Source organism: Rhineura floridana, chromosome 1 (genome assembly GCF_030035675.1).
Source record: "Rhineura floridana isolate rRhiFlo1 chromosome 1, rRhiFlo1.hap2, whole genome shotgun sequence".
In the NCBI taxonomy this organism is placed as follows: domain Eukaryota; kingdom Metazoa; phylum Chordata; class Lepidosauria; order Squamata; family Rhineuridae; genus Rhineura; species Rhineura floridana.
Genome location: NC_084480.1, coordinates 107,189,150 through 107,214,203, shown reverse-complemented (window position 1 = coordinate 107,214,203; position 25,054 = coordinate 107,189,150). Strand labels below are relative to the sequence as shown.

The following is a 25,054-nucleotide window of genomic DNA, read 5'->3' as shown; positions in this document are numbered from 1 at the left end:
GAGCCTGTAAAAAGTCCTGTGTGGTACTTTAAAGTGTCTGAGGTTTTGCCCATATATTGATGGGTGGCAGAGCTGAAGCCCACTTGCCAATGCATAACTGGGAGTGCACTTTAAGACTGTGCATTGGCAGCCATGTCTCTACCTGGCCCAGATCTGATGTCACATATGAGAAAACAGCCTGGTGGGCCAAAATTAAACCCCTGGCAGGCCACCTTTAGCCTCTAAGCTGGGGGTTCCCCACCCCTGCAATAGATTATATAGCCAGACTAAGGACAGACTGAATACTCTCCTCCCTTTTTGAGGGAGTGTGTGTCTGTAGAGGAGAGATATCAGTTTCTTAAAGGGGGAGATGAGTGAATTCTAAGACGTTTTGTGTGGGGGTGCACTTACCATTAAAGATAAGGTAGCTGGCAGAAAGAGAAGAAACTTTGTCTTTTCTTTTTTTTTTACAAAAAAGGTGGGATAGTGAAGGCAGTCCAATTCCATTTTTCATTTATGAAGGGCAGCACCTTTCCCAGAAGGGAAAGGTGTGCTGGTGTGTTAAAAAAAATATCACTAGGACCATGTGAACAGCCAATCACATGAAGGTGCTGCTATGTAGAATGACCCCCACACAGTTGTGGAGCAAGTGTATACACTTGTTTGTATTAAAAATGGCAACTGAATTGGGCTTTAGATTCATTTAGCTTTAGCAAAGAGCAACTGATGAATTAAATATTTGGTATGCATAACATACCAGATGTATATTTGGTACACAGTAGGCATGCCATCAGACAAAAATGCAAGTAGTTTCACCCCTCTTCCTTGTTCAGCCCAGGCCCAAGATTATTCTAAACAAAAATACCTGAAAATGTGAATCACTCTCTTCTAAAACTTCAGATTCAAATGTTTGCTTTTGAAGGGTCTTGTGGAAATCTCTTCTGGATCCTCTTTTTGTTAAGGTATATGTTTCATTATTTCCTTGGTTTCTTCAATAAAAAAATAGCCAGTTAGATTTCAGTGAAAATTGGTGGGGAGAAAATTAAAGAACCATTCCCACCAAATAAATAAAGTTCAGCTGAAATATTATGGCATATATACAGTGGTGCCAACCCAATGAATTAAATGGGCTTAAATGGAGTATGAATTTGTGGTAATATACTGAATCGCTATAACCTTGTTGTCAAGCTTACAGTTTAAACCAGTTATGGAGAATATTCCATGTGTATATTCCCTATCAAAAGAATGTCATCAACCAAAAAAGAAAGTAACCCAAGTAAACTATGGAATTTATACACAGGTAATTTGCTCCTAAATTTTTATTTATTTATTTAATTTACATCCCACCCTTCTTCCCAGTAGGAGGCAAGGACATCTCAGAATGGTCAGGTGCATTCACTGTAACACAGCAGCTATCCTTACAATGGTCTCAGATTTGATCCTCAGTTCCATTGGATATCATACACTGTATAACCTTCCAAGCCACCATATTTATTCCAGCAGGCACCATCAGGAAACTTTGCCACTATTTAGGTTGTATCCAGCCTTACTTTTGGCCTTGTTACCCTCTCCATATCTCTAGGCATCCAAATGTTTGCTTCCTTGCCTGGCTCTGTCAGGGCTGTCAACAAAATCTTCTGAGCCTACCAGTTAGACCCGCACATCCCTAGCCATATGGCACTCCCTCTGAGCACTGCCCTCCCCTCTCCCTCAACAGGTTCACCTCCAATACCTGCCTGTGGCCCTAGGCCCCATAATATATCCTTAAACATTATAGATTCTGCCCTTTAGCAAATGCTACAGGCAGACTAACTTCCAGCTAGATATAAAAGAACCTCCAAGCTCACCATAGCTATGACCAGAGGAGTGCTGCTTTCATTCTGAGACATTGAGAAAACATCTTTTGCAGTCAGCCCCACTGAGTAACACCACTTTGATTAATAAAGGTTTCTTTCTTTCCAAAGGAATAGCAAGACACTTAAATGCTTTGTTGTCTTGCATAACAAATATGCCACAATAAGCAATTGTTGATCACGGAAACACTTTTTTATTACATTCTTTGGGAGTAGATGAATTATATGCACTGGTGTTTGTGTTTTAATTGTTTGCATTTTAATTGTTTGCCAGTTGACTGAGAATGACAAATGAAGCCATAAAGCACTTTCGTTGACATCCCTGCTCTCCTTGAGCATGACCTTGCCCTGGAAACTATCTTAATTACATGGGATGAAAGACAAGGGCTATGGATAATTTTTATTATGAAGCTGTAATGTCCAAGAATTATTTCCCTGTAGCTGAAGTGAACACAACTCCTTTACAAGCTTTGAATACTTTGCTACGTTCCGGTTTCAAAATATACCAAGATGGGCATATCCCCATCAAAAGTATGGCACACCATAGAAATACAGGAAGCTGTCAGTGGTCCATCTAGCTCAATATTATCTACTGTGATTGGCAGCGGCTCTCCAGGGTTTCAGGGAAGAGTCTTTTCCCAGTCCCACTTGGAGACACCAGGGATTGAACTTGAGACCTTCTGCATGCAAGGCAGATGCTCTACTACTGAGGCACGGTCCTTTCCCTTACTAGCTGTCTTTAAAGCTTTATAGACTGAACCAGCGAGTATATCTAATGAGAGTATAATCCTACCTCTTGACTAGTTACAAGACTAGTCAAAGCAAAACACATTATCATTCCTCTGTATGTATGTACTGCCTTCAAGTCGATTCCAACTTATGGCGACCCTCTGAATAGGGTTTTCATGAGGCTGAGGCAGTGACTAGCCCAAGGTCACCCAGTGAGCTTCATGGCTATGTGGGGATTCGAACCCTGGTCTCCCAGGTCACAGTACAAACCTTAACCACTATGCCACACTGGTTCTAGCAAGAAAAATACATTTAAAATCACTGTATTAATTCTTCAGTTGCAAAGGTGCACTTACTTTCGATTCACAATTAGCCAGTTGCGAATATAGGTCTGAATACAGTCCCGGACATGGGGATCCAACTCAGCCCTGGGGAGGGAACAAAAATATGAGTAGACAGTTAATTGCCATGTACAATAATTGCCACGTACAATTCTATTCTAAAGGTAATAGCAATATGGCTGCTCATCATACTGCATCTCAAAAATTGCTGTTACTTTTCAAAAATCTGTTTGGTTGCAATTATACTCCTGTCTTGCATTCCTTATCCAAAAATACATTCCAATATATTTTAGAACATGGATTCTATTAAATATGTTCTAATTCTAACTTGCACAGGGTCACAATCCATCTCCCCAGGTCATACCCCTCACTGGCCCCAAGTGTTTTTGCCTGGCTGGAATGTGTCCTTGAGTTCTGACAATGGCTCTTGCTTGCCTGGATGAAAGATAGAGAGGGGTGCGTAAGCATGTGCAGAAATTAGCCTACTGAACAAAGGTTAAATTTACATTTGTCACTCCATCCTCTTTTGCTTCTGGCCCCAACAACCAGAACCAGGCAAAAGTGACCTCCCTGCATATCACCTGATCACCAAGAGGTCAATACCAGTTTCTGCTGGGAACTGGTACGTGCAGCTGAATCAAGCACAATTGAATCCCTTGCTCATTAGCTGATGGGCACGTGGTTCAGTCTTGCTTTCTACAGGGACCCACTGCTCCTGCCCATCAGCTATTGCCCATCAGGGTGATGTCCCCTGATTGACAGTTGGGTGTGGTTTCAGGGGAATGGCCTTATGGGCCAAATTGGAACCCCTGGTGGGCAAAGATTGGCCCGCAGGCCAGATGTTCCCCACCCCTGAGATAGACCAACAGATATACTCAGCATTAGGTATCTTCAATGTTCACTCCTTTACTTGGCAAGGACTTCATACTCTCCAACTGCTCCTATTTACTAGGGACACTCCCCATTTTCTGATATCTCTCCCTGAAAAAACATTGTCCCCATTTTGCCTTAGGGAAATGTTAGATCATTAGGAGTGGGAAACCTATAGACCTTCAGATGTGGATGGACTCCAATTTTTATTAGCTCCAGCCAACACGGACTATAATCAGGGATGATGGGAGATGTAGTCCAGCAATATCTGGAGGGCCACAGACCCCACCCCTGCTGTAGAAACAAAATCTCTTCAGTAGGACGCACACATATCTTGACTCTGCTGGTTTTTACCTATAAAGCCCTAAATGGTTTGGGGCAAGGGTGACTGAAAGGCTGCCTCCCTCAAGCCCATATGAACCTGCCTGTTGTTTACTATAATCTTCAGTGCAGGGGTACAGTTGTCCAGGGTAGCAGGGGGTCATTAATGCCTTACCTTTTGGGGAGCAGGGTTCCAGCCAGGCCCCTATGTACAAGCTAATCATCATGAAAGGGGAGTGTGTTAGCCACTGAGAAGATCCTTGTTCGTTCTTGCTGACAGGAGTCAATCAGAGTGAAAGCAGGTTAGTCTTCTCAGTAGCTAACACACAGCCTCTCCTTTCATGTTGATTGGTTCCTATGGAGATCTGTTGTAGTGGAATATGGACTCAGAGACAACACAAAAAGCAAGGGAGATGAGGGGAAATGGAAAAGGGGTGTGGCTGTGAGGGGTCACGCTGTGACTATCATGGATAGACCCTGCAATTCTGAATTTGCCACTACCATACTGCTTCTGTGGCTCTGTTCAGGTGGTGGGAATACAAGACAGGACCTCTTCTGCAGCAGGAAACCAGTTGTAGAATTCCCTTCCAAATGAAGTGGTCACTGGCTCCACCCCTGATGGCTTATAGGTAGGCAGTAAAAATGTTTCCTTTTCCTCTGGCTTCAAACAGTGTCTAATTATGGTACTTAAGTTTAAATTGTTCCACTCTCTTTGCTTTTCTAATCTCTGTTTACTTTTGTTTAGTATGTTTTAACAAGTGATGTTATTGCTTTGGAGTGTACCGTAAATCACTCTTGGGGTCTTTGTTAGGGCTAAACATCAGCCTAGAAATGTTCTTCTGAATGAACAACTGAATGATGCACACACAGTACCGGTAAATATACACACAGACATAAAATGCCAATGCTGCTGCCTTCCATCTCACAATGGTGCATGCAGAAAACAAACACTGCTGAAGGAGTCGCAGCTATTCTGTCATGAGTATAAACAGATCCATGATTAAATCAAGCATTTGATACATCCTTACAGTTGCTGTCTTAAGTGCACCGCCATAGTGAGCTTCGTGTGCAGTAGCTGAAGAAGACACTTCAGCAAAGTGCAGGAATAGTGCTCAGGCAGTGAAGCTGCTGTGAGACTAGCAATGCAACGCCAGCATCCAAGCATCCCTATTTCATTTGTGAAAAGTTGGTGGGTAACAGGACTGTTACATGTGAAATTAAAGGGGAAACCAGCCGTCATATCATTCTTATTTAAGGTTACACACTATGGCCATACTACCCTGAACATGCCTGATCTTAGAAGCTAAGCAGGGTCAGGCCTGGTTAGTACTTGAGTGGGAGACCGCCTGGGAATACCAGGTGCCGTAAGCCAGAGGAAAACAATGGTAAACCACCTCTGTATACCTCTTACCATGAAAACCCTATGAATACATCCAAAAGATTCATAGGGTCGCCACCAGTCGTAATCGATTTGAAAGCATATAACAACAACATCATGGCCAAAAAAAGGAAGGGCTCCAATTTTCATAAAATTGGTGCATGCTCATTTCTATGTAGAAATTTAGAAACAATTACTATAAGCAGAAATATATCACTGCTCAGTCTGCTGTTTGGGTGTTAAATGTTGATGGGCAGTTTGAAGGCTCCTGCTCTCCCTTCTTATGATTTTTATCTTTAAACTGGCCAGCTCATCAAACAGAGGACACCTTCAAACAGAAGACTGCCACCCTATTTCTTACTGAATAATCCTATGCATGCTTACTTGCAAGTAAATCCACTGTGTTCAATGGTGCTTACTCCCTAGGAAATGTATTTAGGACTGCACCCTTTTCTTAGGAAGGCTTTGCTGCCTAAGTGCACTTGGGGTACGTTTATACATTGTTATCATTTCCTCTCACACATTGTTTAGCTATTATAATAAACTGGAGGCAGGAAGGAGGTTTACGGTTATCTAACTGCAGTTTGGCCACAGCATACAATGGTTTGAATAGTTCTTTGAGATGATAACTATGGTCATTTTGTTCAAAGAGATTAAGGCTACAATCCTAAACACTTAATAGGGAGCATGCTGTCTTGAACACGCTGGCACTTGTTTTGGAGTAAATATATATAGGACTGCACTGTAAAATGCATAGCTTTTGAAAGGGACATTAGCCTGGGAATGAATCCGTTCCTGGCAGAAACCAGCTGAACTGTTGGGCATTTGCTTCAAATGTGGAAGAATGTTTCGGTTTGCCTCATCCCTTCTTGCACAGAGAATATAAGAAAGTACCTTATACCAGGTCAGAGAATTCCCCATCTAGCCCAGTATTGTGTACTCTGACTGGCAATCAGTTTCCAGGATCTCAGGCAGAGATATCTCACATTATCGTCTTCTTTTTTTAACTGGAGATGCCAGGGATTGAACCTGGCATCTTGTTTGCATGCCTCATCAGCTGATACATACTCAGCCTCAGTAGATGAGTGTGCTACAGTCTCTTGCTTTCGTCTTGTCCAGCAGATAAGTGACTGCCCATAGTAGAACAAGTAGGAAACAACTCCAGGATGTAAAATGTGCATAGTAGAACAAGTTTCCACTGGTTGACTTACGATCTTTGGTGTCTCCAGCCCAGTCAGCATCAGCATATCCTAGAAGTTTAGGATCTCGAGTAGCTGATAAATTTTGTTTTAAGTTTGCAGTGCCTTTCAGATATCTTGCCACTCTCTTGACTGCTTCCCAGTCTTTGGTTGGCAAGCTGGTTTTTCTGCAAAGGTATTCCACTTCTACCGCCACATCTGGTCTGGTTATTGTGCTGATGTACAGGAGTTTCCCTATAGCTTGTCTGTACCTTTCATTGTCTTCCCAGGGTTGATTGTTCTGGTCTGGTTTCAAGTATCCTACTTCCATTGGTGTAGGTGCTGGATGTGCATCCTTCAGTCCAAGACTCTCAAGTAGGTCTTGAATCTTTTGTTTTTGGTTTAGAAGAAAGGATCCATCGTCCTCTCTTTCAGTTTGTATTCCAAGGTAGTATGTGATGTCGCCCAGACATTTCACTTCAACTTCCTTGCTTAGATTATTTACTAACTCTTGCTTGTCTTGTGCATTCTCATAAACCAGTAGTAAATCATCTACATAAATCAAAATATAAGTCCATTTGTTGTTCTTGAATCTGCTATATAGGCATTGGTCTGCTTTGCCTCTTTTATAGCCTTGTTTTAAGAGCATTTGGTTCAGTTTGTCATTCCATGCTCTTGCAGCTTGTTTCAGTCAATAGATGCTCTTTTGCAGTTTGCATACTAGGGTTTCCTTTCCTTGTATTTCAAAACCTGGTGGTTGTTGCATGTAGATTTCCTCTTCTATTTCCCCATGCAAGAATGCTGTTTTTATATCCATGTGTTCCACCTGCATTTTCTTGTTAGCAGCAACACTTAGGAGAGTTCTGATTGTTGTATGTTTGACTACAGGAGCAAAGGTTTCATAGTAGTCTTGTCCATACTTTTGAGAGTATCCTTTGGCCACTAGCCTTGCCTTGTATCTCTCAATGTTTCCTTCAGCATCTGGCTTTTTCTTGAATACCCACTTACAATCTACAGCTTTCCTTCCTTGAGGAAGCTTGGTAAGTGTCCAAGTTTTGTTCTTGTGTAGAGCTTCCAGCTCTTCCTTGGCTGTCTGCCTCCACCTCTCAGCTTCAGCTTTGGGTAAGGCTTCAATATCTTTCCAGGTCTCAGGCTCTGGAAGTTCATCAGCTCTCACCAGGTAGGACAGTCTCAGTGGAGGTACACCTCTGTTGGTGCGGTTAGAGCGTCTTGGTACAGGACTCTCTGCTGCCCCTTCTGGCTGTGCAGGTTCCCCTTCTTGCTCTGATTCCTCACTGTCCTCCAATGCTGGCATGTTGCTGTAATCTGTAGTGCTGTATGGTATTTCTACTTCATCTTCTTCATTGTTGTGGTCTTGGAATGGTGCCCCTTCTGGTTGGAATGCACCTTGACCTTCATCAAAGTAGACAGCTCTTTGGATTTCAATCCTTTCTGTCTTGGGATTTAGAATTCTGTATCCCTTTTGTTTTGAAGAATATCCAACGAAGATTCTTTCCTTTGTAGTGTTGTCCAATTTGGTTCTCTTCTGGTGTGGAATGTGACCATACACTTTTGATCCAAACACCTTTATATGAGCCAAACTGGGTATGCACCCATACCATAATTCAAATGGAGTCTTGTTGCCATTCACCTTTGTTGGCAAACGATTTTGTGGATAGGTGGCAGTATACACTGCCTCTCCCCAATGCTTCTGTTGGAGATTGGCATCTTCCAGCATGGATCTCACCATCTCAATTAGGGTTCTGAATTTTCTCTCTGAGACTCTGTTCTGTTCTGGGTTGCGGGGTACAGTGGTTTGATGCTCAATCCCATTTTCAAGCAGAAACTGCTGGGTAGCATGTGACATGTACTCTCCCCCATTATCAGAACGTAGAATTTGTGGTTTTCTCTGAAATTTAGTGGTCACCATTGCCACATATTCTTTGAGTTTCTGAAGCATTTCCCCCTTCTCCTTCAACATATAAATTACAGTGAATCTTGAATAATCATCAATAAAGCTGACAATATATTTGTTTCCACCAGCTGAAGTGATTGGCATTTCACAAATGTCGCTGTGAATCAACTATAGGGGGCGCTTAGTCTTCCTTTCACTCTGTTTAGGAAAACTGGGTCAGGTCCCTTTTGCTTTAACACAGCATGAGCATCTCCCCTTTTCTTGACAGGGTTCAATTTTCATGCCTCTTACTGAATTATTATTTTGAAGGGTATCTTTGCAATGTCTCTATGCCCTAATCTCCGATGCCATAAATGTAAACAAGACTTGTTACAGCATTCTTTCACAACATTAGCTTGTGGACTTTCCTGATCCACTTCATACATGCCCTTTCTTTTGGTAGCTGTACATAAAATTTCACCATCTCTAGAAATTGTGAAGGAATCTTGTTCAAATAACACAGACCACTCATTGTTTGTACCTTCATTAACAGAAATTAAATTGTTTGAGATTCCTGGGGTCCAGAGCGCGTTCCTGAGATAAATTTCCTCAGTGCTGCTTGGAGTCTCCCAAAACAGCTTAGCCTCTCCCCACGCCTTTATGGGCAGGACTCTCGAGTCAGCTAATTTAACTGTGCCTTCATATGGGGTTAAATCTTCAAACAAAGCTTTTTCATTTATTAGATGAGCACTTGCTCCTGAATCAATATGGAATTTATTGTCATAACATTTTTCAACATGAGTTACTTGAAAGCCCTTTGCACTTTTTTTTTCTGTCCCTTTAAATTCTTTATTTCTTTCAGGCTTCCCTTTCTTGTCACATTGGTCTTTAAGGTGTTTTTCTGAATGCTTTCACACCTTTGGATTCCCTTTGTTCCTGAAATCTGCATTTGACTGGCTGTCGGCTAGAAGCTTGGCCAGTTTGTTTACTTAAGAGAGTTTTGCATCAGTTTTTCCTTTGTTATTCTGAAAGAACTGCGCTCTAACTTCAGAAATAATCTCGTTTAGAGTTTTGTTTTGTTGTTGCATTATAACTATGAAAGTCTCCATATATTTTGGAAGTGAGTCCAGAAATAAAGCTATTTGAACTGGTCCCAAAACTGTGCCTGCTTCGTCTATCCCTTGGACTAGCACCATGAATTTTGTAAGATGTTCCTCAAAAAAAATCCCTCATTTGCAAATTAATAAGGCTACGTAGCATTGCAATTAGATGTCCCTGGCTTTTCGGATTATGATGGGATTCAAGAGTTTTCCACATCTCTCTGGCATTTTTAGAATTCATAATCAAAGGAATTTGCGCATTACTCACACATTTAGTGATGAGGTCTTGTACCATTTCATCCTTCTCAGTCCAAATTCTTTGTTCCTCCCGAGAAGCACCTCCTGGTTCTGATCCTGTAATTACTTCCAACAGCTTCTGTTGCTTCAGGTGTTTTTGCTTGCGAAATTCCCCCAGTTTCCATCCTCTGGGTTCCAGTCTGTGGAGACCTAGCTGCTCCATCATGGTAGCCATCCTAAGTAAAAGCCTCAACTCTTCACTGACTGAAAACTCTGAAGGTCTCTAATAGCTTCCTTGATTCAAACACAATAGCTCCTTTAGTTGCTCAAATCTCCATTTGCATGGCTGGTGCCCAGAACCTGTCGGAATTTCTCTATTGAGATGCGTAGCAGAGTTGCGTAGCACTGCGGAACGGAGAGTATTGAGCGAGCTTAGTGTGTGTGTGTGAATCTTTGCTAAGATTCTACCTTCCCTGCAAATTAGTCAGACACAGACTTTAAGTTTTAAAATAAGAAACAACTACTTTATTCTGGAAGTACATGCTTGATAGGAAAGAGTTCTATATCTAGCTAACTGGCTGTGCTGGAGCAGCCTGCACTGGTCCCAGTGCTGGCCCTCATCCTGGTTGAGAGGAGAGACAAAGAAAAGATGTCTGCTCCCCTCTCGAGAGAAAGAGAACACTGAGAAGGCGAGAAGGAACTGGGATCAAACATCCTTTGCATATCAGTCTAGCAGGAAGGGGAGAGACGGCAGGATCAAAGGGATAGGTCTAGCTCTCTAGCTACCCTTATTAACCCCATGCAGCCTCAACCCACCAAGTTGGAGTTGAACCTCATACATTCCAACATATAATATGACATTCTACCTCCTCTCCCCCCATAGATGAAGTTAAGAGAATATAGTGAATAGTGGGTATAAGTCCTTTGGAGGAGAGAGTAGCTGTAACAACACCAGCCTCAAAGTAAACAAGAAAACCACTGACTGAGGTGCGGCTGATGCTATATTTGCGGGGTGGGGGAAGGAATCAGCGGTGCAGCTTATGTCAGCAGGCCATCATAAGAAATTTAACTTCCTGGCATAACAGATCGACCATTCATCTTGCTTTTGCTTCATTTCAGATGTAGATGTTCTTGGAATTATTTTGCACTATGAATGGTTTGGGGTGGTAGATAATAAACATCAGTGTGGAGAAATCAGAAACAAGTTTCCTTCTCTGGCAGTTCCATGGAAATTGTTTTTATAAGAGGATATATGAGCTGTGACTAGGATAATTAAGTATATGTTTAGGCTTAACTTTATTCCACTTCAGTCACTGACGAAGGATGTAACCATCCCAACTGCTGCAAAATAAAGTTTCAAACTGGAAACAGTCATACATCCCTTAACCTCCACTAATAACCTCTTCCGTCTTTATTTCTCTATCCTGAGGATGAAAGAGAGTTGCCATACTGTGGCTAACCCTCTGAAAGCATCCCATACCAGCAGGAGGAACAAATGGATGTATCTTCTCAGGGTGCCTCCTGGACCTGTTTATGAAGCATTCATCCTGATTTGCTTGTACAAAGCTTACACAGTGGTTAGACTTTGTCTTGTTTTCATTGAGCATCTGTTCTGATTTGTTTGAGGACAGTTATACAACCATAAATATTCATCCTGCTCCTAACAGCAAAAAGTTAATTTTTTTAAAAAATGGATGTTTTGTGCTACGGCAAAAGAACTGAATAATCCACTTTAATTGTGCAAACCTAAGTCCCCAGTATGCACTTGAATCTCTCCTGCAAAATAGCAACAGTCTGGAGGCACCCTCAATAAAACATTGTGGTATGCCTGTGTTCGCCTCTTCTAGCAACTGAAGCAGGATCCGAAGTAGTAGTTTGTTCAGCCTCCAGTGCTGGGGTATGTTCAGCAGTCCCCTACATTAAAATATGTTGAGATCTAAGCATGAGCAGACCCTCCGTGGCGCAGAGTGGTAAGCGGCGGTAATGCAGCCGAAGCTCTGCTCACGGTCAGAGTTCAATTCCAACGGAAGGAGGAAGTCAAATCTCCAGTAAAAGGAGTCGAGGTCCACTCAGCCTTCCATCCATCTGTGGTCAGTAAAATGAGTACCCGGCATATGCTGGGGGGGTAAAGAGAGGCCGGGGAAGGAACTAGCAATCCCACCCCATATATACGGTCTGCCTAATAAACGTCGCAAGACGTCACCCTAAGAGTCGGAAACGACTCGCACTATAAGTGCGGGGACACCTTTACCTTTAAGCATGAGCAGACCAGGTGATTTACACCTATTTGAGGGTCCGATACCTCCCTGACAAACAAGTGAGACAGGATGATCATATCAATTCACTGATAGATAAGATTTCTGAACAGAGGAATAGAAAATGTAGTCCTCTATGCGGAGGTATACATATGACTACGAGTCCATCACAACCATGTGTACAAACTTCTCTATGCATTCTGCTGTTTCTAGCTTCTGTTTAGGTACCTTCTGAAAACCTGTCTTTGGAGTTTTTCGACACTGCATTAATTTCCACCAAGGATTATATCTCCCTCCCTGAATGCTTCAAGTCTCAGAGAGAGACCTGCTGGAAAAACTATGCTTAGCCTCCCCTGGGAGTGTAAATTGAGACTATGGTGCATTCTTTGAGATTCCATTATCCCTTTGTAGGAGAGAGGAAGGAAACAACCTGTACTATCAATTAGGGTACCATGAAATTGAAAGTGTAGATTGCCCATGTGTCCTATTCTACAGAGAACAGCCCTCTTTTTGAAAAGCAATTCAGTCTGTCCGTTTAAAGATAAAGAACCTTAGGAAGGGGCAGCAGACTGAGCAGATACACTAATCACCAGATCACATTCTTCCCCATTATGGTGACATGTGTTGAATTGTTTCCATTAAAATTATAGTAATTATCTCTAAAATTTGCATATATATAATTAGCATGTGTAAATTTTATGCAAAATCTGAACCCATTTTTGTCCTTTTCTGTTAGTGAAAAAGACTGCTAATCTGACTGCCACTCCCTTGTTTTTTAGACATCTGAGGAGTTATAAATTGGTTCCTAAACCAAGGTTTTAAAAAAAAGCTTAATCCTGCAATCCTGTGCACATGTGCATGGGAAAATGTCCCACTGAAATATATCTGATAGTTTCGCATAGTAAGCACATAACCCACAGAACATGGACATAGTGGCAGGAAAAAGCCACATGGTGTCAGCAAAGAGTCATTCTCACTGAAAGAGAATTAAAAATGTTTTGGTTTGCTTCACTGCTGTCTCCTAAGTCAATAGTTAATGGAGCCTGTCCCTACAGCATCTGGAAAGTCCAGCTTCCATCCTCATCCTCTGTTGCTGATGCATGGTCCACTAGGCTTGATCTGCGAATAAGTATGGAAATTCTCAGATTCAAATCTTTCAGAAGATGAATATACCTTCTTTTAGTATAGTGATCTACCAGGTGGTGTTATTATGAGATACCCTCCATTTACAAGGAAAGTTCCAGGAAAAGCAAAGACTGGCTCTTTGCAAGACAGCTATGATCTCTACAATGTAAAGTCTCTATATAGAAGTCTTGATAAACCTGGCTGTGTGTGCTCTTTACATTTGAATTCTATGTCATTTCTTGTAAGCAGAAAAGCTTCTTTGGGTTTTAGCACTGCAAATCAGGCAATCAGAACTCTGTTCTGTTTATCCCAGCATTTTATTTTATTTATTACATTTATATTCCTCCTTTCCTCCAAGGAGCTCAAGGTGGCATACATGGTTCTTCTCCCTCTCCATTTATATTCACAACCCTGTGAGGTAGGTTAGGCTGAGAGACTGTAACTGGCCCAAGGTTACCCAGCAAGCTTCATAGCTGAGTGGGTCTCTCAGGTCGTAATCCAACACTCTAACGACTATGTTCTTGGCAACCCAACGATCACTAGATGAAAGAATGTTTTTATGTGCAACTGCTTTTAGGATGCTTTTTGTTGTTATTATTGTTTTGTTAATATGTTTGCCACCTTGGGCTCCTCTGGGAAGAAGGGCAGGATATAACTGTAATAAATAATATTGTGGGCTCCCCAACAGTAAATGTCTGATTTCAGTAACCATAAGGAAGAATATCTTAGAAAGCCATTCCTGAAAAAAGGCTTCTGGGGTCCTGGCCCTCCTCTGGGTCTGTGAACTCATGGAAGCAAAAATCATCTTGGTTCTCCAGGTCACCCAGCTTGTTGCTCAGCTTCTCCTCCTTCTGAGCAAAGGATTTCACTTTATTTTGCAGCCATGCTGTGATGCTAAGCACAAAGATAGCAGTTTCCTTCAGCCTATTCATTCTCTGAGATATAGAGCCGAGCTCTGGTTTGATCAAGGGCAACTGGGAAGTGAGTGACGTGACGGACTGAGTGACGTGACGGACTGAGTGACGTGACGGACTGAGTGACGTGACGGACTGAGTGACGTGACGGACTGAGTGACGTGACGGACTGAGTGACGTGACGGACTGACCCGACCGACCGACCGACCGACATCCCACCCTTCCTGCAAGCAGGAGCACAAGTCAGCTCAATAAAAAATTCAGTTTTAATTATTATTATTATCTTTATTTATACCCCACCCTTTTTCCAAACTGGAACTCAAGGCGGCTTCCAGATAAAAATAAGTACATATCATTAAAAACCTATAAAAATATAAAACATATAAACATATAAAAACAGCATTAAAACAGGATTAAACTATTAAGATGTTAAAACCAATTACTCTTAAAATACTGCAACCCAGTTTAAGAGCATACAAGTAAAACAATAACATACAGCATCCTCTTCAGTCACTACCCTTAAAACCTTCAGTTCCAAAGGCCTGCCGGAAGAAAAAAGTCTTTAGCTGTCGGCGGAAAGACTGCACAGAGGAGGCCATTCTTGCCTCCCTAGGGAGGGAGTTCCAGAGCCTAGGGGCAGCCACCGAAAAGGCCCTATCTTGTGTCCCCACCAGTTGCACTTGTGAAGGTGTTGGGTTCGTGAGAAGGGTCTCTCCTGAAGATCTCAGGGCCCGGGCAGGTTCATATAGGGAGATACGGTCTGACAAATAGTCAGGACCTAAGCCGTATAGGGCTTTATAGGTCATAACCAGCACTTTGAATTGTGTCCGGAAACAGACTGGCAGCCAGTGGAGCTGTTGCAGCAGGGGAGTTGTATGGTCTCTGTAACCAGCCCCAGTTAACATTCTGGCTGCAGCTCGTTGCACCAACTGAAGTTTCCAAACAGTCTTCAAAGGCAGCCCCACGTAGAGCGCGTTACAGTAGTCTAAACGGGATGTAACTAAGGCATGTGTCACCATAGCCAGATCAGACGACTCCAGGAACGGGCGCAGTTGGCGCACTAGTCTTAACTGTGCAAAAGCATTCCTAGCCACTGCAGAAACCTGGGCCTCCAGGTTTAAGGCTGAGTCCAGGAGCACACTCAAACTGCGAACCTGCGTCTTCAGGGGGAGTATAACCCCATCCAGCACAGGCTGAACCCCTATTCCCTGATCCGCCTTTCGACTGACTAGGAGCACCTCTGTCTTGTCTGGAGACAATAATTCCTGAGGGGTTTTTTAAAGAAAAATGAGCAAAGGCCTCAGATACATGGAGGGCTGGAGTCCTGTGGTAACTTGGTGATGGTGGTGGGGAATTTGAGAAGTGTCTTGTGCCATCATACTGGGATCTGGAAAAATAGGTGAAATAGCTGCATTGTTCAAGGTTTTAAAAAGCCCAGGAGGTTCAATATCCTCCACTGTGCTTTAGCCAGATCTTGGCATCCATGCTATAGGGTAGCCACTGATGCCACTATAAGAGCTAATGTTGTTGGGGTGGTGGTGAGGGAGAGTGCAAGCCCTATATCCCTTGCTGCAGTCCCAATCCAGATCTGCCCCCAACATCTACAGTTTCCTTTAAAAAAGCCATTTGCGCAATTGCTAGTTGCGTAAATAATGTTGGATCTACTTTAGGTATCATTGCTTTTCCCCCTCCAAGACAGACATTTAAAATATACTCCTTCATATAAACCTGAATGTGCAGTAATAGTAGAAAGTATTTGTACACCTGAAAAATACAAACCAGCAAACCCAAAATAATAAAAACCAAGGATGGAACTACATACTCTATGTAAGCCCACTTTGCATGTAATGTTAGACCAAACCATGGCTAAGCATGAGTGCACAAGTGTGTGTGGATATTCTGAGTAAAAATAGCAGTTGCTTTGCTCTTCCTCTGGTTGTCCTCTTGCTGTGCTACTTGGGGATAAGCCATTGTTTGGCTTAGCATAAAGAAGTGGAAACCTGGGCTCATAGTTTGTCTCCTCTAGACAAACCATGAGCAGTAAGCCATGAACAAACCTTGGCTACAGCTTGTGTTTGGAACAAGACAAACCATGAGCACCAGTTCAGACATGACTTTACACCAGACCATGGTTTACCTCCAAGTAACACAGCAGCAGCAGAAGCAGGGGAGGAGTGAAGCAGCCACATTTTTTACTTTGAGTACCCGCATGCTCATGTATTCATACTTAACCATGTTTGGCTTAGCATTATGTGCAAAATGGACCAATGTCCCACAAATCAGGGATCTGTATGTTTTACCTCTCAGGGGAGAAAAGAGGCTGTGGAGGAGGGGCACGATCTTTAGTGGGAAAATGACCAGAGAGGAAAAGGTTAAACAAACCCCCTCTGAAGCTGTGGGCAGCAATTGTTTCACCTGATAAAAGAAAGCCTATAATGTAATTATATAATGTAATTAAACATCATATGCAGCTCCACCCTGAATCTTGTGGAGGAAAGGCAGAATTCAGAAAAAAAAGAAGGTACACATTGAATGCCACTAGTCAATAAACCCAATGTAAAGGAAATACTTTTCACATGACTCAGCCCAACCATACCTGCTTCTGAATAACTGAACTACACCGGCGTTTTGTTGAGCAATCTTTTCACAAGGGCAAAATATTGCATATGAGGCCCAGTGAATGAGGCTTCGTTACCAGGTATTAAAAAGTATACTTGCATCAAAGGTGGCTCATATTTTTATCTCTGCACTTAGCTGCTGGCCCAGTTTATAATGCTAGTAAACAAGACATTGAGTTATTTATAGGGTTATTGCAGCAAAATCCTATGAATGTTTATTCAAATGCAAATCCCAATAAGTTAAATAAGACTTAGGCTGCACTTACTTGGGAATAAGCTCCACTTAGCCAGTGTGGTGTAGTGGTTAAGGTGTTGGACTACGACCTGGGAGACCAGGGTTCGAATCCCCACATAGCCATGAAGCTCACTGGGTGATCTTGGGCCAGTCACTGCCTCTCAGCCTCATGAAAACCCTATTCATAGGATCGCCATAAATTGGAATCGACTTGAAGGCAGTACATTTACATTTAGAAGTGGGATTTACTTCTAAGAAAAAATGCATAGGATTGCCCTATTATTCCTTCTCCGTTTCTGTGCATGGGATAGCAGCTTTAAATCAAAGAAAATGTTCTATGGCTGTAAAATCCACCCTCAACATGCTCAGGTGTGTGTCCTGTTGTTGTAGATATTGTTATTGCAGTTATTCTGATAAATTCTGCATTTTTAAGACCAATGAAACTTACATTTCAGTTTTAAAAATAGAGCTGCTCTAAGGGAAAAATAGTTATATTTTAGTTAAAAAAATGTGTTCAAAACCAGAACCATTCACTGGCCAAGAATCTATGAGAACTTTGTTTTAATCCCCATGAACTAAGGACAATACCAGACATGACACTAAATATGTCACTTGATGTGCTTTGTTTGGGCTTTTTTAACTGCTAATCTATGGAGACTGGGCATAGCACTAGGAGCCTTCACTGGATGAACAAAATGTTTAGTTGTGGCAATTTAATAATAATAATAATAAAATTTTATTTCTGGGTCGCCTATCTGGCTGGGTCAGCGGCCACTCTAGGCGACGTACAATTTAAAATTAAATACAGCAATAAAATACAACATAAAAACCAAAACTTTGATCTAAAATTAATCTAAAAATATCCACAGCTGTAGCAAGATAGAATTAATCTACTCCCGGGATCTTGTAGGCCTGCCTGAAAAGCCAGGTCTTCAAGGCTCGACGAAAACTTGGCAGTGAGGGGGCATGGCGGAGATCATAGGGCAAAGAAATCCAGAGGGTGGGGGCCACAATCGAGAAAGCCCTCTCTCTGGTCCACACCAGCCCAGCTGTTTTTACTGGTGGGACCGAGAGAAGGTCTTGAGTGGCCGATCTCGTTAGGCGGCATATTTGGTGATGTTGGAGGCACTCCTTTAGATAAACTGGGCCAAAACCGTATAGGGCTTTAAAGGTTAGTACCAACACCTTGAATTGGGCCCAGTAGACAACTGGTAACCAGTGTAGATCTTCTAACACTGGAGTGATATAGCGGCGGCTGTTCTTAATCAATCGTGCCGCCGCATTCTGTACCAGTTGTAATTTCCGGACCATTTTCAAGGGTAACCCCACGTAGAGCGCATTACAGTAGTCCAAGCGAGAGGAGACCAGGGCATGTACCACTCGTGGGAGAAGATGGACAGGAAGGTAGGGTCGCATCCTCTGTATTAGATGTAATTGATACCAAGCTGCTCGGGTCACTGCCAAGACCTGAGCCTCCATGGACAGCTGGGAGTCAAGAATGACCCCGAGGCTACGGACCTGGTCTTTCAGGGGCAATTTCACCCCATTAAGCACCAGGTCTACATCTCCTAACCTTCCCTTGTCACCCATGAGCAGCACCTCAGTCTTGTCAGGGTTTAGTTTCAGCCTATTGCCTCCCATCCATTCACTTATGGACTCCAGGCACTTGGAAATGGTATCCACAGCCAACTCTGGTGAGGACTTGAACGAGAGATATAGCTGGGTGTCATCTGCATATTGGTGGCACCGCAGCCCAAATCTCCTGATGATGGCTCCCAGCGGCTTTACATAGATGTTAAATAGCATGGGGGAGAGGATAGAACCCTATGGCACACCACAACTGAGAGGCCAAGGGTCTGAAACCTCATCCCCCAATGCCACCCGTTGGTGCCTGTCCAAGAGATAGGAACGGAACCACCATAAAACAGTGCCCCCTATTCCCATTCCCTCCAGGTGATCCAAGAGGATACCGTGGTCGACGGTATCGAAAGCCGCTGAGAGATCCAGGAGGACGAGGAACGCATATTCTCCCCTATCCAATGCCCTCCTTAAATCATCCACCAGTGCGACCAAGGCTGTTTCAGTTCCATGTCCAGTCCTGAAACCTGATTGGAACAGATCTAAGTAATCTGTTTCCTCCAAGTGCGTCTGTAATTGCTTGGCCACCACTCGTTCGATCACCTTGCCCAAGAATGATAAATTAGAAACTGGGCAAAAGTTGTTCAACTCTTGGGGATCCAAGGAGGGCTTTTTCAGAATGGGCTTTATTACCGCCTCCTTGAGGGCTGATGGCATTGCACCTTCTTCCAAGGAAGCATTCACCACCGCCATGATCCCTTCGCTCAGTTCCTCTTTACAGCTCATAATGAGCCATGTAGGGCAAGGATCAAGCAAACAAGTGGTCGGCCTTACAGTAGAGAACACCTTGTCCACTTCCTCAGAGGGAAGAGGCTGAAACCGTTCCCACTTGACCAGATTGCAACTGGCCGACTCTGGCCCACTTCCTGTATCCACGGCATACGGAATCGTGTTCTTCAGGCGCTCAATTTTATCAGCAAAGTGTTTAGCAAACACGTCACAGGAGGCTTTAGAATGTTCCATGGGTTCCTGCACAACTGGACCGACCAGGCTTCGGACCACTTGGAACAACCTCCTGGGACAACACTCTGCGGACGCAATAGAGGCAGCAAAGAAATCCCTTTTTGCTGCCTTTGTTGCCGCTTGGTAGGCAGCTATTGCTGCTCTAACCAGTGTCCGATCGTCCTCGGAGCGCGATTTCCGCCACCGGCGCTCTAGTAATCTCACCTCCTGCCTCAGACCCCGCAACCGAGGTGTATACCAAGGTGCAATCTGAGTTCTATTCAGGGGGAGAGGACGTTTCGGAGCCACCCGGTCTATTGCCCCGGTGATCTCCCTATTCCACTCCGTCACCAGGGTCACGCATAGATCTTGTATTTAATACAAGTTTTCCTTCCCCAGGGCTTAGCTCTGGAACCTCTTTTTAATACTATGGTGAAGCCTCAGGATATGTGAGGCAATAACAGTATATTCCCTGGGCCACTGGGTAGCCATGCTCCACTTTTAATTCAGAAAGTGTACTAACTGGTGGGTTTCATCCTGTTGGGTGTTTAAATATCCAATCCCCACTTCCTTACCCTTCCTCAGGCAATGATGGCTGCAAAGTCCTGTGGTCCTTTGGAGTAAAGACAACCTCCAAATCATCTTTAGGAAAGTCACCAAGTTCTTGCAGGAGTTCCATATCCAAGTTATTCAGCTGCATTGTTAGGAAACCTTCAAAATCCACTGGATCTACTGCATCATAGAACTGAGGCTAGATGTTACAAAAAGGAAACAAGTGGTTCTTAGCCTTATTTTTAAATAGGAATGTTATAAGAACATCTAATTATCATGTCATTGTTAAACTCAAATGCCTCAATGGAACAAAAGAGATCACCTGCTTGTCAAGAAGCAAAAGGCAGAAATCAAATGTGCATTCAGGTGCATTCAATCTGCCCTGCATGAAATGCACATTCTGTCCTGGCTACCAACCAGAGAAGCAGACTCAGGACTCAGAGGCTTGGTTTCCTACTAAGCTTTATTCCAGGCGTCAGTACAGGAACATAGCATCAGACATTCTAGGCATGATTCAGGATACAGAACTAGGCATGTAGAGGCAACAGCAGACTGTTCTCACAATGACCTAATCATGCCCATTCATCCCAAAAATAAGAGAGGTGAGCGGACACATTACTTGTCCAAGCATTCTCTGGTAGTTTCCAGCTTTTGCTCCAAGGCAAAAGGAAGCTGTCTCTGTCTCTTTTCTAATCTTCATGACCTTGGTGAAAGCATAATCTCTAACTTTGACATGCTACTTTCACTTTGCTCTCTCTGGAAGACTTCAGGCTATTCATTAAGTTTTATCTGTTCAACAGCTAGGGTTGAGCTGGGTACCAGTCAATTCCTTTCTCTGTCATAGATGCGGGAGTGAGGGAGCAGTGGGCATCATTTGACTCATCAGACTCAGAGCTACCAGAGATTCTGGAAACATTTCTTCCGTGCTTTCCCCAGCCCACTCCATGATATCTGTAATCCATTCTTCATCCTTCCAATCTTGCCAAAAGTTCTCCTTGGAGCCCATGAAACATACCAATGTGCATCCCCAGTTGTGTATTATACACCTTGTTTATGCATGAGTGCCTATAGATGGATCAGGGCAAATGTGTCTCTCATAGAAAGGAGAAAAAGGAATTAGAATAAAACTTTCCTAAATCTGGAACCAAATTTGGAAGTCCTGATCTTGCTGGAATTTCCCTCACATTAACAGACACTGCAGTGGTTTCAAACATATCTGCATCCCTAAGAAAGAAGCATGGCAAAGCAATTGCACTTGTTCTACCAAATTCTATAGAGCTCTTGTGTATGGAGTTGCAGACCTTTTATCTTTTGAGATCAGCATTCCCTTCGAGTTAATCTGTTGGGGCCACAAGCTAGTGGTAGGCACGGCCACGCCTTTTCTTCATCTCTCCCTCTCTCTCCCTCCTTCCCGGCCCAGTGTGATGAGGGGAACAGACAGATCTTACCAGAGGTCTGATCTGATCGCCTGCAGAGAGCTTTTTATCTCCTTTTCCTTCCGTCATGCCATTCAGCTTGACTCTTTCCCACACATACACTTCCCCCCCCTTTTCACCCTTGGGGATCCCTGCGTCAGCATTAATCTGAGGACTGCATTTGGCTCTCTGAAGGCTACCCACCCCTGGTCGAACAGCATTTGTAAACTGTGTATAGTTAATACATACACACCATAATACCATGTCTGGTTATAAATACAAATCCGGCAGTTAGAAATATAAGGAGCTTAAATAAAAAGATCTGAAAAAGCTAAAGGACACCAATCAATCCTCCTATCAGTTTATACAGGACAATGAGCCCCATAAACTGACTGAACACCCTAGATTCTGGATATAACTCTAAAATATTCTAGAATGCACAAGGTGTTCTTTGGGAGACTTGCTGGAATTCCTGAGCTGAGAGAAGCCAGTACTGAAAGGGTTCCCTGATGGTATGCAATTTGAAACCCACAAAAGGATGAAGATCTCATAAGCCACAGCTTAACTGTGCTGTTATGTAGATGTGATGGAGCAGATGAAGGAAACAGGATGGAGATAGAGAAATGGAGGAAGAAGGCTGGGAGAGGACTACAAATGCTAAGCTGTATAAGGAAAATATCAAAACTGCACGTGTTCCTGTAACAAGAGAAGAAGCTAACTGGAATACTCAACCACAATGTTGAGGGCAACAATTCAGATCTCTAAAATACATTTGGGTTCCTATTTTCCAGATGGCAAGGAAGCATCTGCTTCTTCTAATGAGGTACTCTATATAAGAGCAACTATATCTGAATAAATAGCAATCCATTTTACATTCCCACCTAACGCTGAGAAGCTTTGCGGGGGGGGGGGGGGAGGTCCAAGATGTAACCGAACTACATTTGTAAAAAGAGCTCAACAATTTTTATGGCAATAATTACAACTCCCTAACACCAGCCACTTCTTCAGCAGAATGGCTACCTGTACATCCCTACAAACATCTATCAGTTGGATAAAGAAGAAGGTTTGAGCTGTAACCCTGATATAAAATTTTCCAAACTTAATGATCAGTTCCTTATTTCCATGAACTACATTGAACAAATCTCTTACAACATTATTACTAGCTTAGGGTTGTATCCAATTAAATCCTTCTGCACATGGAACAACTTTCACATGTGCAATGGAATCTCTCCTCCCTCTGATTCCCATATCTACCTCATAAACCTCTCCAAAATCTGCTCTGGAGGGTTGGGTGATAAGGGGTGAGGGGGAGAAGTACTGTTGCGCTTATGGCCATCATTCTGCATGCACAGTGATTTCAGTTGGATACACCCCCAGATATTTATACCAATGCACACATTTTAATATAAAAATTTTAATGTTTGTATTCATTTAGCTAAATAAATCACTTCCTCCCTAGAGTCCCTTAGAACTGCTAAGGCATTGCTTTCTGGAAATCAGCTGGGAGAGGAATTAAAATGGTGGCTCTATACAACAATTAATATAGCACTATAGTATCCAGCAGAGCCCTTTCGCATTACCAAGGTCCTTCTATATTTTCTCATAAATAAATTTCACTTTATAAAGGTTCCCTGCAACGTTAATTAAAAAGTTTCCTTCTTGTAGGTTGAGCTGGTTTTATTGATTCCTGTTCAGCATGTCTAAGGTTCAATTAATTGAACCTTAATAGCACTACTTCAAGATAAAAGGGAAAGTCTCCCATCAGGAAACAGAAACTTAATAAATAAGAGGCAATTATTATTAATCCCTAGCAATTAGCAGGAAGCAATAGACCAGCTGAATCTGCCAACAGGAAGTATTTATTAAAGACACAGTTGCCCTTAAATGCATCAGCAATACTTTGCCTCTTGACAGTAGGCAGGCTGACACTGCAATTGTGTTTATAGCAAAAACAAATATAAACATCACAAGTTGAATTTGAAAAAAATAGAACAACAGAGAATACTGGAATGCAGTGATTTAGCAATGTCATCTGGATGCTTCATGAAAAGTGAATAGGTGCAATTTGATTGAGGTAAAAGAGCTAGAGCTGAAGGACCTATTGTTTACTACAGCATAAAATGGCTGGCATGGGCAGCAAAAAAAACAGATGCTGGTACGCCATACCAGTGACAGCCATCACAAAAAAAGCCCTGGTTAACTCTAAGTTAAAAACAAAGTGCCGTATATTCCGGCATATAAGACGACTGGGCGTATAAGACGACCCCCAACTTTTCCAGTTAAAATATAGAGTTTGGGATATACTCGCTGTATAAGACTACCCCTGCTTATGACATGCAGGTACTTAGCAGGAAAACTGTCACTTATAAACTTATAAATATTAATATTTGGATTGTCCAGTTGTTTTGTTTTTGTGCCTAGGAATTACCACCAAAAACTGGGGAAAGATGTGAGAAATCTTTTTTTTAAAAGCAACATTAAATGCCTAGACTCTAGTTTCCAACACTATGGAGTATTTATTGATTGATTAAGAGAATTTATATCCTGCCCTTTTGCTGTTAAAAACAGAGCTCAGCACAGCTTACAAATATAGTAAAAACAATAAAAATACACAATCAGAGAAAAACAAGCCAAAATGTTAGGAAAAGGAGTCTTTCACACCACATGCTCAGTTCTAAATACTGTTGCAGCAAGTTTTACAAGTTCCTCCAGTATTCCACTGGTGCAGGCACTCAGACATTCAAAGTACTGTATGTTTCTTAGGTTTTATAAAAGCAGAGCTTTGCTTAACTCAAAATTTCTTCTCCCTTTGATCAACCACATCTACACAGGTTCCACCTCCATACTCAAAATGAAACTGAGCCTGGAAGTGTACAACAACCCCACACATACCTTGCTAATTCGATTATCAATGCCAGGATGTCTGTCTTATCGACTACTCTCCTGCTCCCCCCCCCACACACACACACACCGGGCATCATGAAAGACCCAGTCCTGGGCTCAGAAAGAAAATAAATATCTGGTCCTCTTCAAAGTATTGATAAGCCTCTTGTTTTAATTGAAATAATAATTATAAATTCTTGTTCTTATCACTAATGGGAGTTAATTATCTTGCATATGCTGCTGTTGCTTCTATGGCTGTAATGGAGTGAGGTTGAAGATAAGTGAAATGCAAATAGGAAAAAAAAATACAGAAGGCAGTAACACTTTCCTAAATGTAATACCATACCAACCACAACAAGATTCCTATAAGGCAAAAAACTAAGCATCTCACAACCAGTCAGGATTCCTAACCAAAAACCAAAAATATGATAAATGAAGAAATATTTATATAAGCATAACTATCAAATATATTTATTATTTACACAAACTGTAAAGATATTTATAGTGCAATCCTAAATTTATTTATTCAGAACCAAGTCCCAGCGTATTCAATGGGGCTTACTCAAACAGGGACAGAACTGCAACCTCAAGTGATAA

The 25,054-nt window shown here is 42.4% G+C and overlaps 1 protein-coding gene and 1 pseudogene across 3 annotated transcripts in view; one reads left to right on the top strand and one right to left on the bottom strand.

Moving 5' to 3' along the window:
- The window catches only part of DOCK8 (dedicator of cytokinesis 8), a 171,982-nt gene that overhangs the window by 121,428 nt on the left and 25,500 nt on the right, over positions 1-25,054 (bottom strand). For 2 of the 3 annotated variants that reach the window (XM_061628825.1, XM_061628816.1), the window contains exons 3-5: positions 20,183-20,358; positions 2,918-2,989; positions 845-968 (exon numbers count right to left, since the gene is read on the bottom strand). In XM_061628825.1, the coding sequence (XP_061484809.1) occupies positions 845-968; positions 2,918-2,989; positions 20,183-20,307 (321 nt within the window). In that variant the 5' untranslated portion in view covers positions 20,308-20,358. Of the gene's footprint in view, positions 1-844; positions 969-2,917; positions 2,990-9,911; positions 10,000-20,182; positions 20,359-25,054 lie in introns of those variants that run through there. The other variant, XM_061628835.1, reaches the window with a different exon arrangement.
- On the top strand, positions 5,356-5,464 carry LOC133375864 (5S ribosomal RNA; annotated as a pseudogene).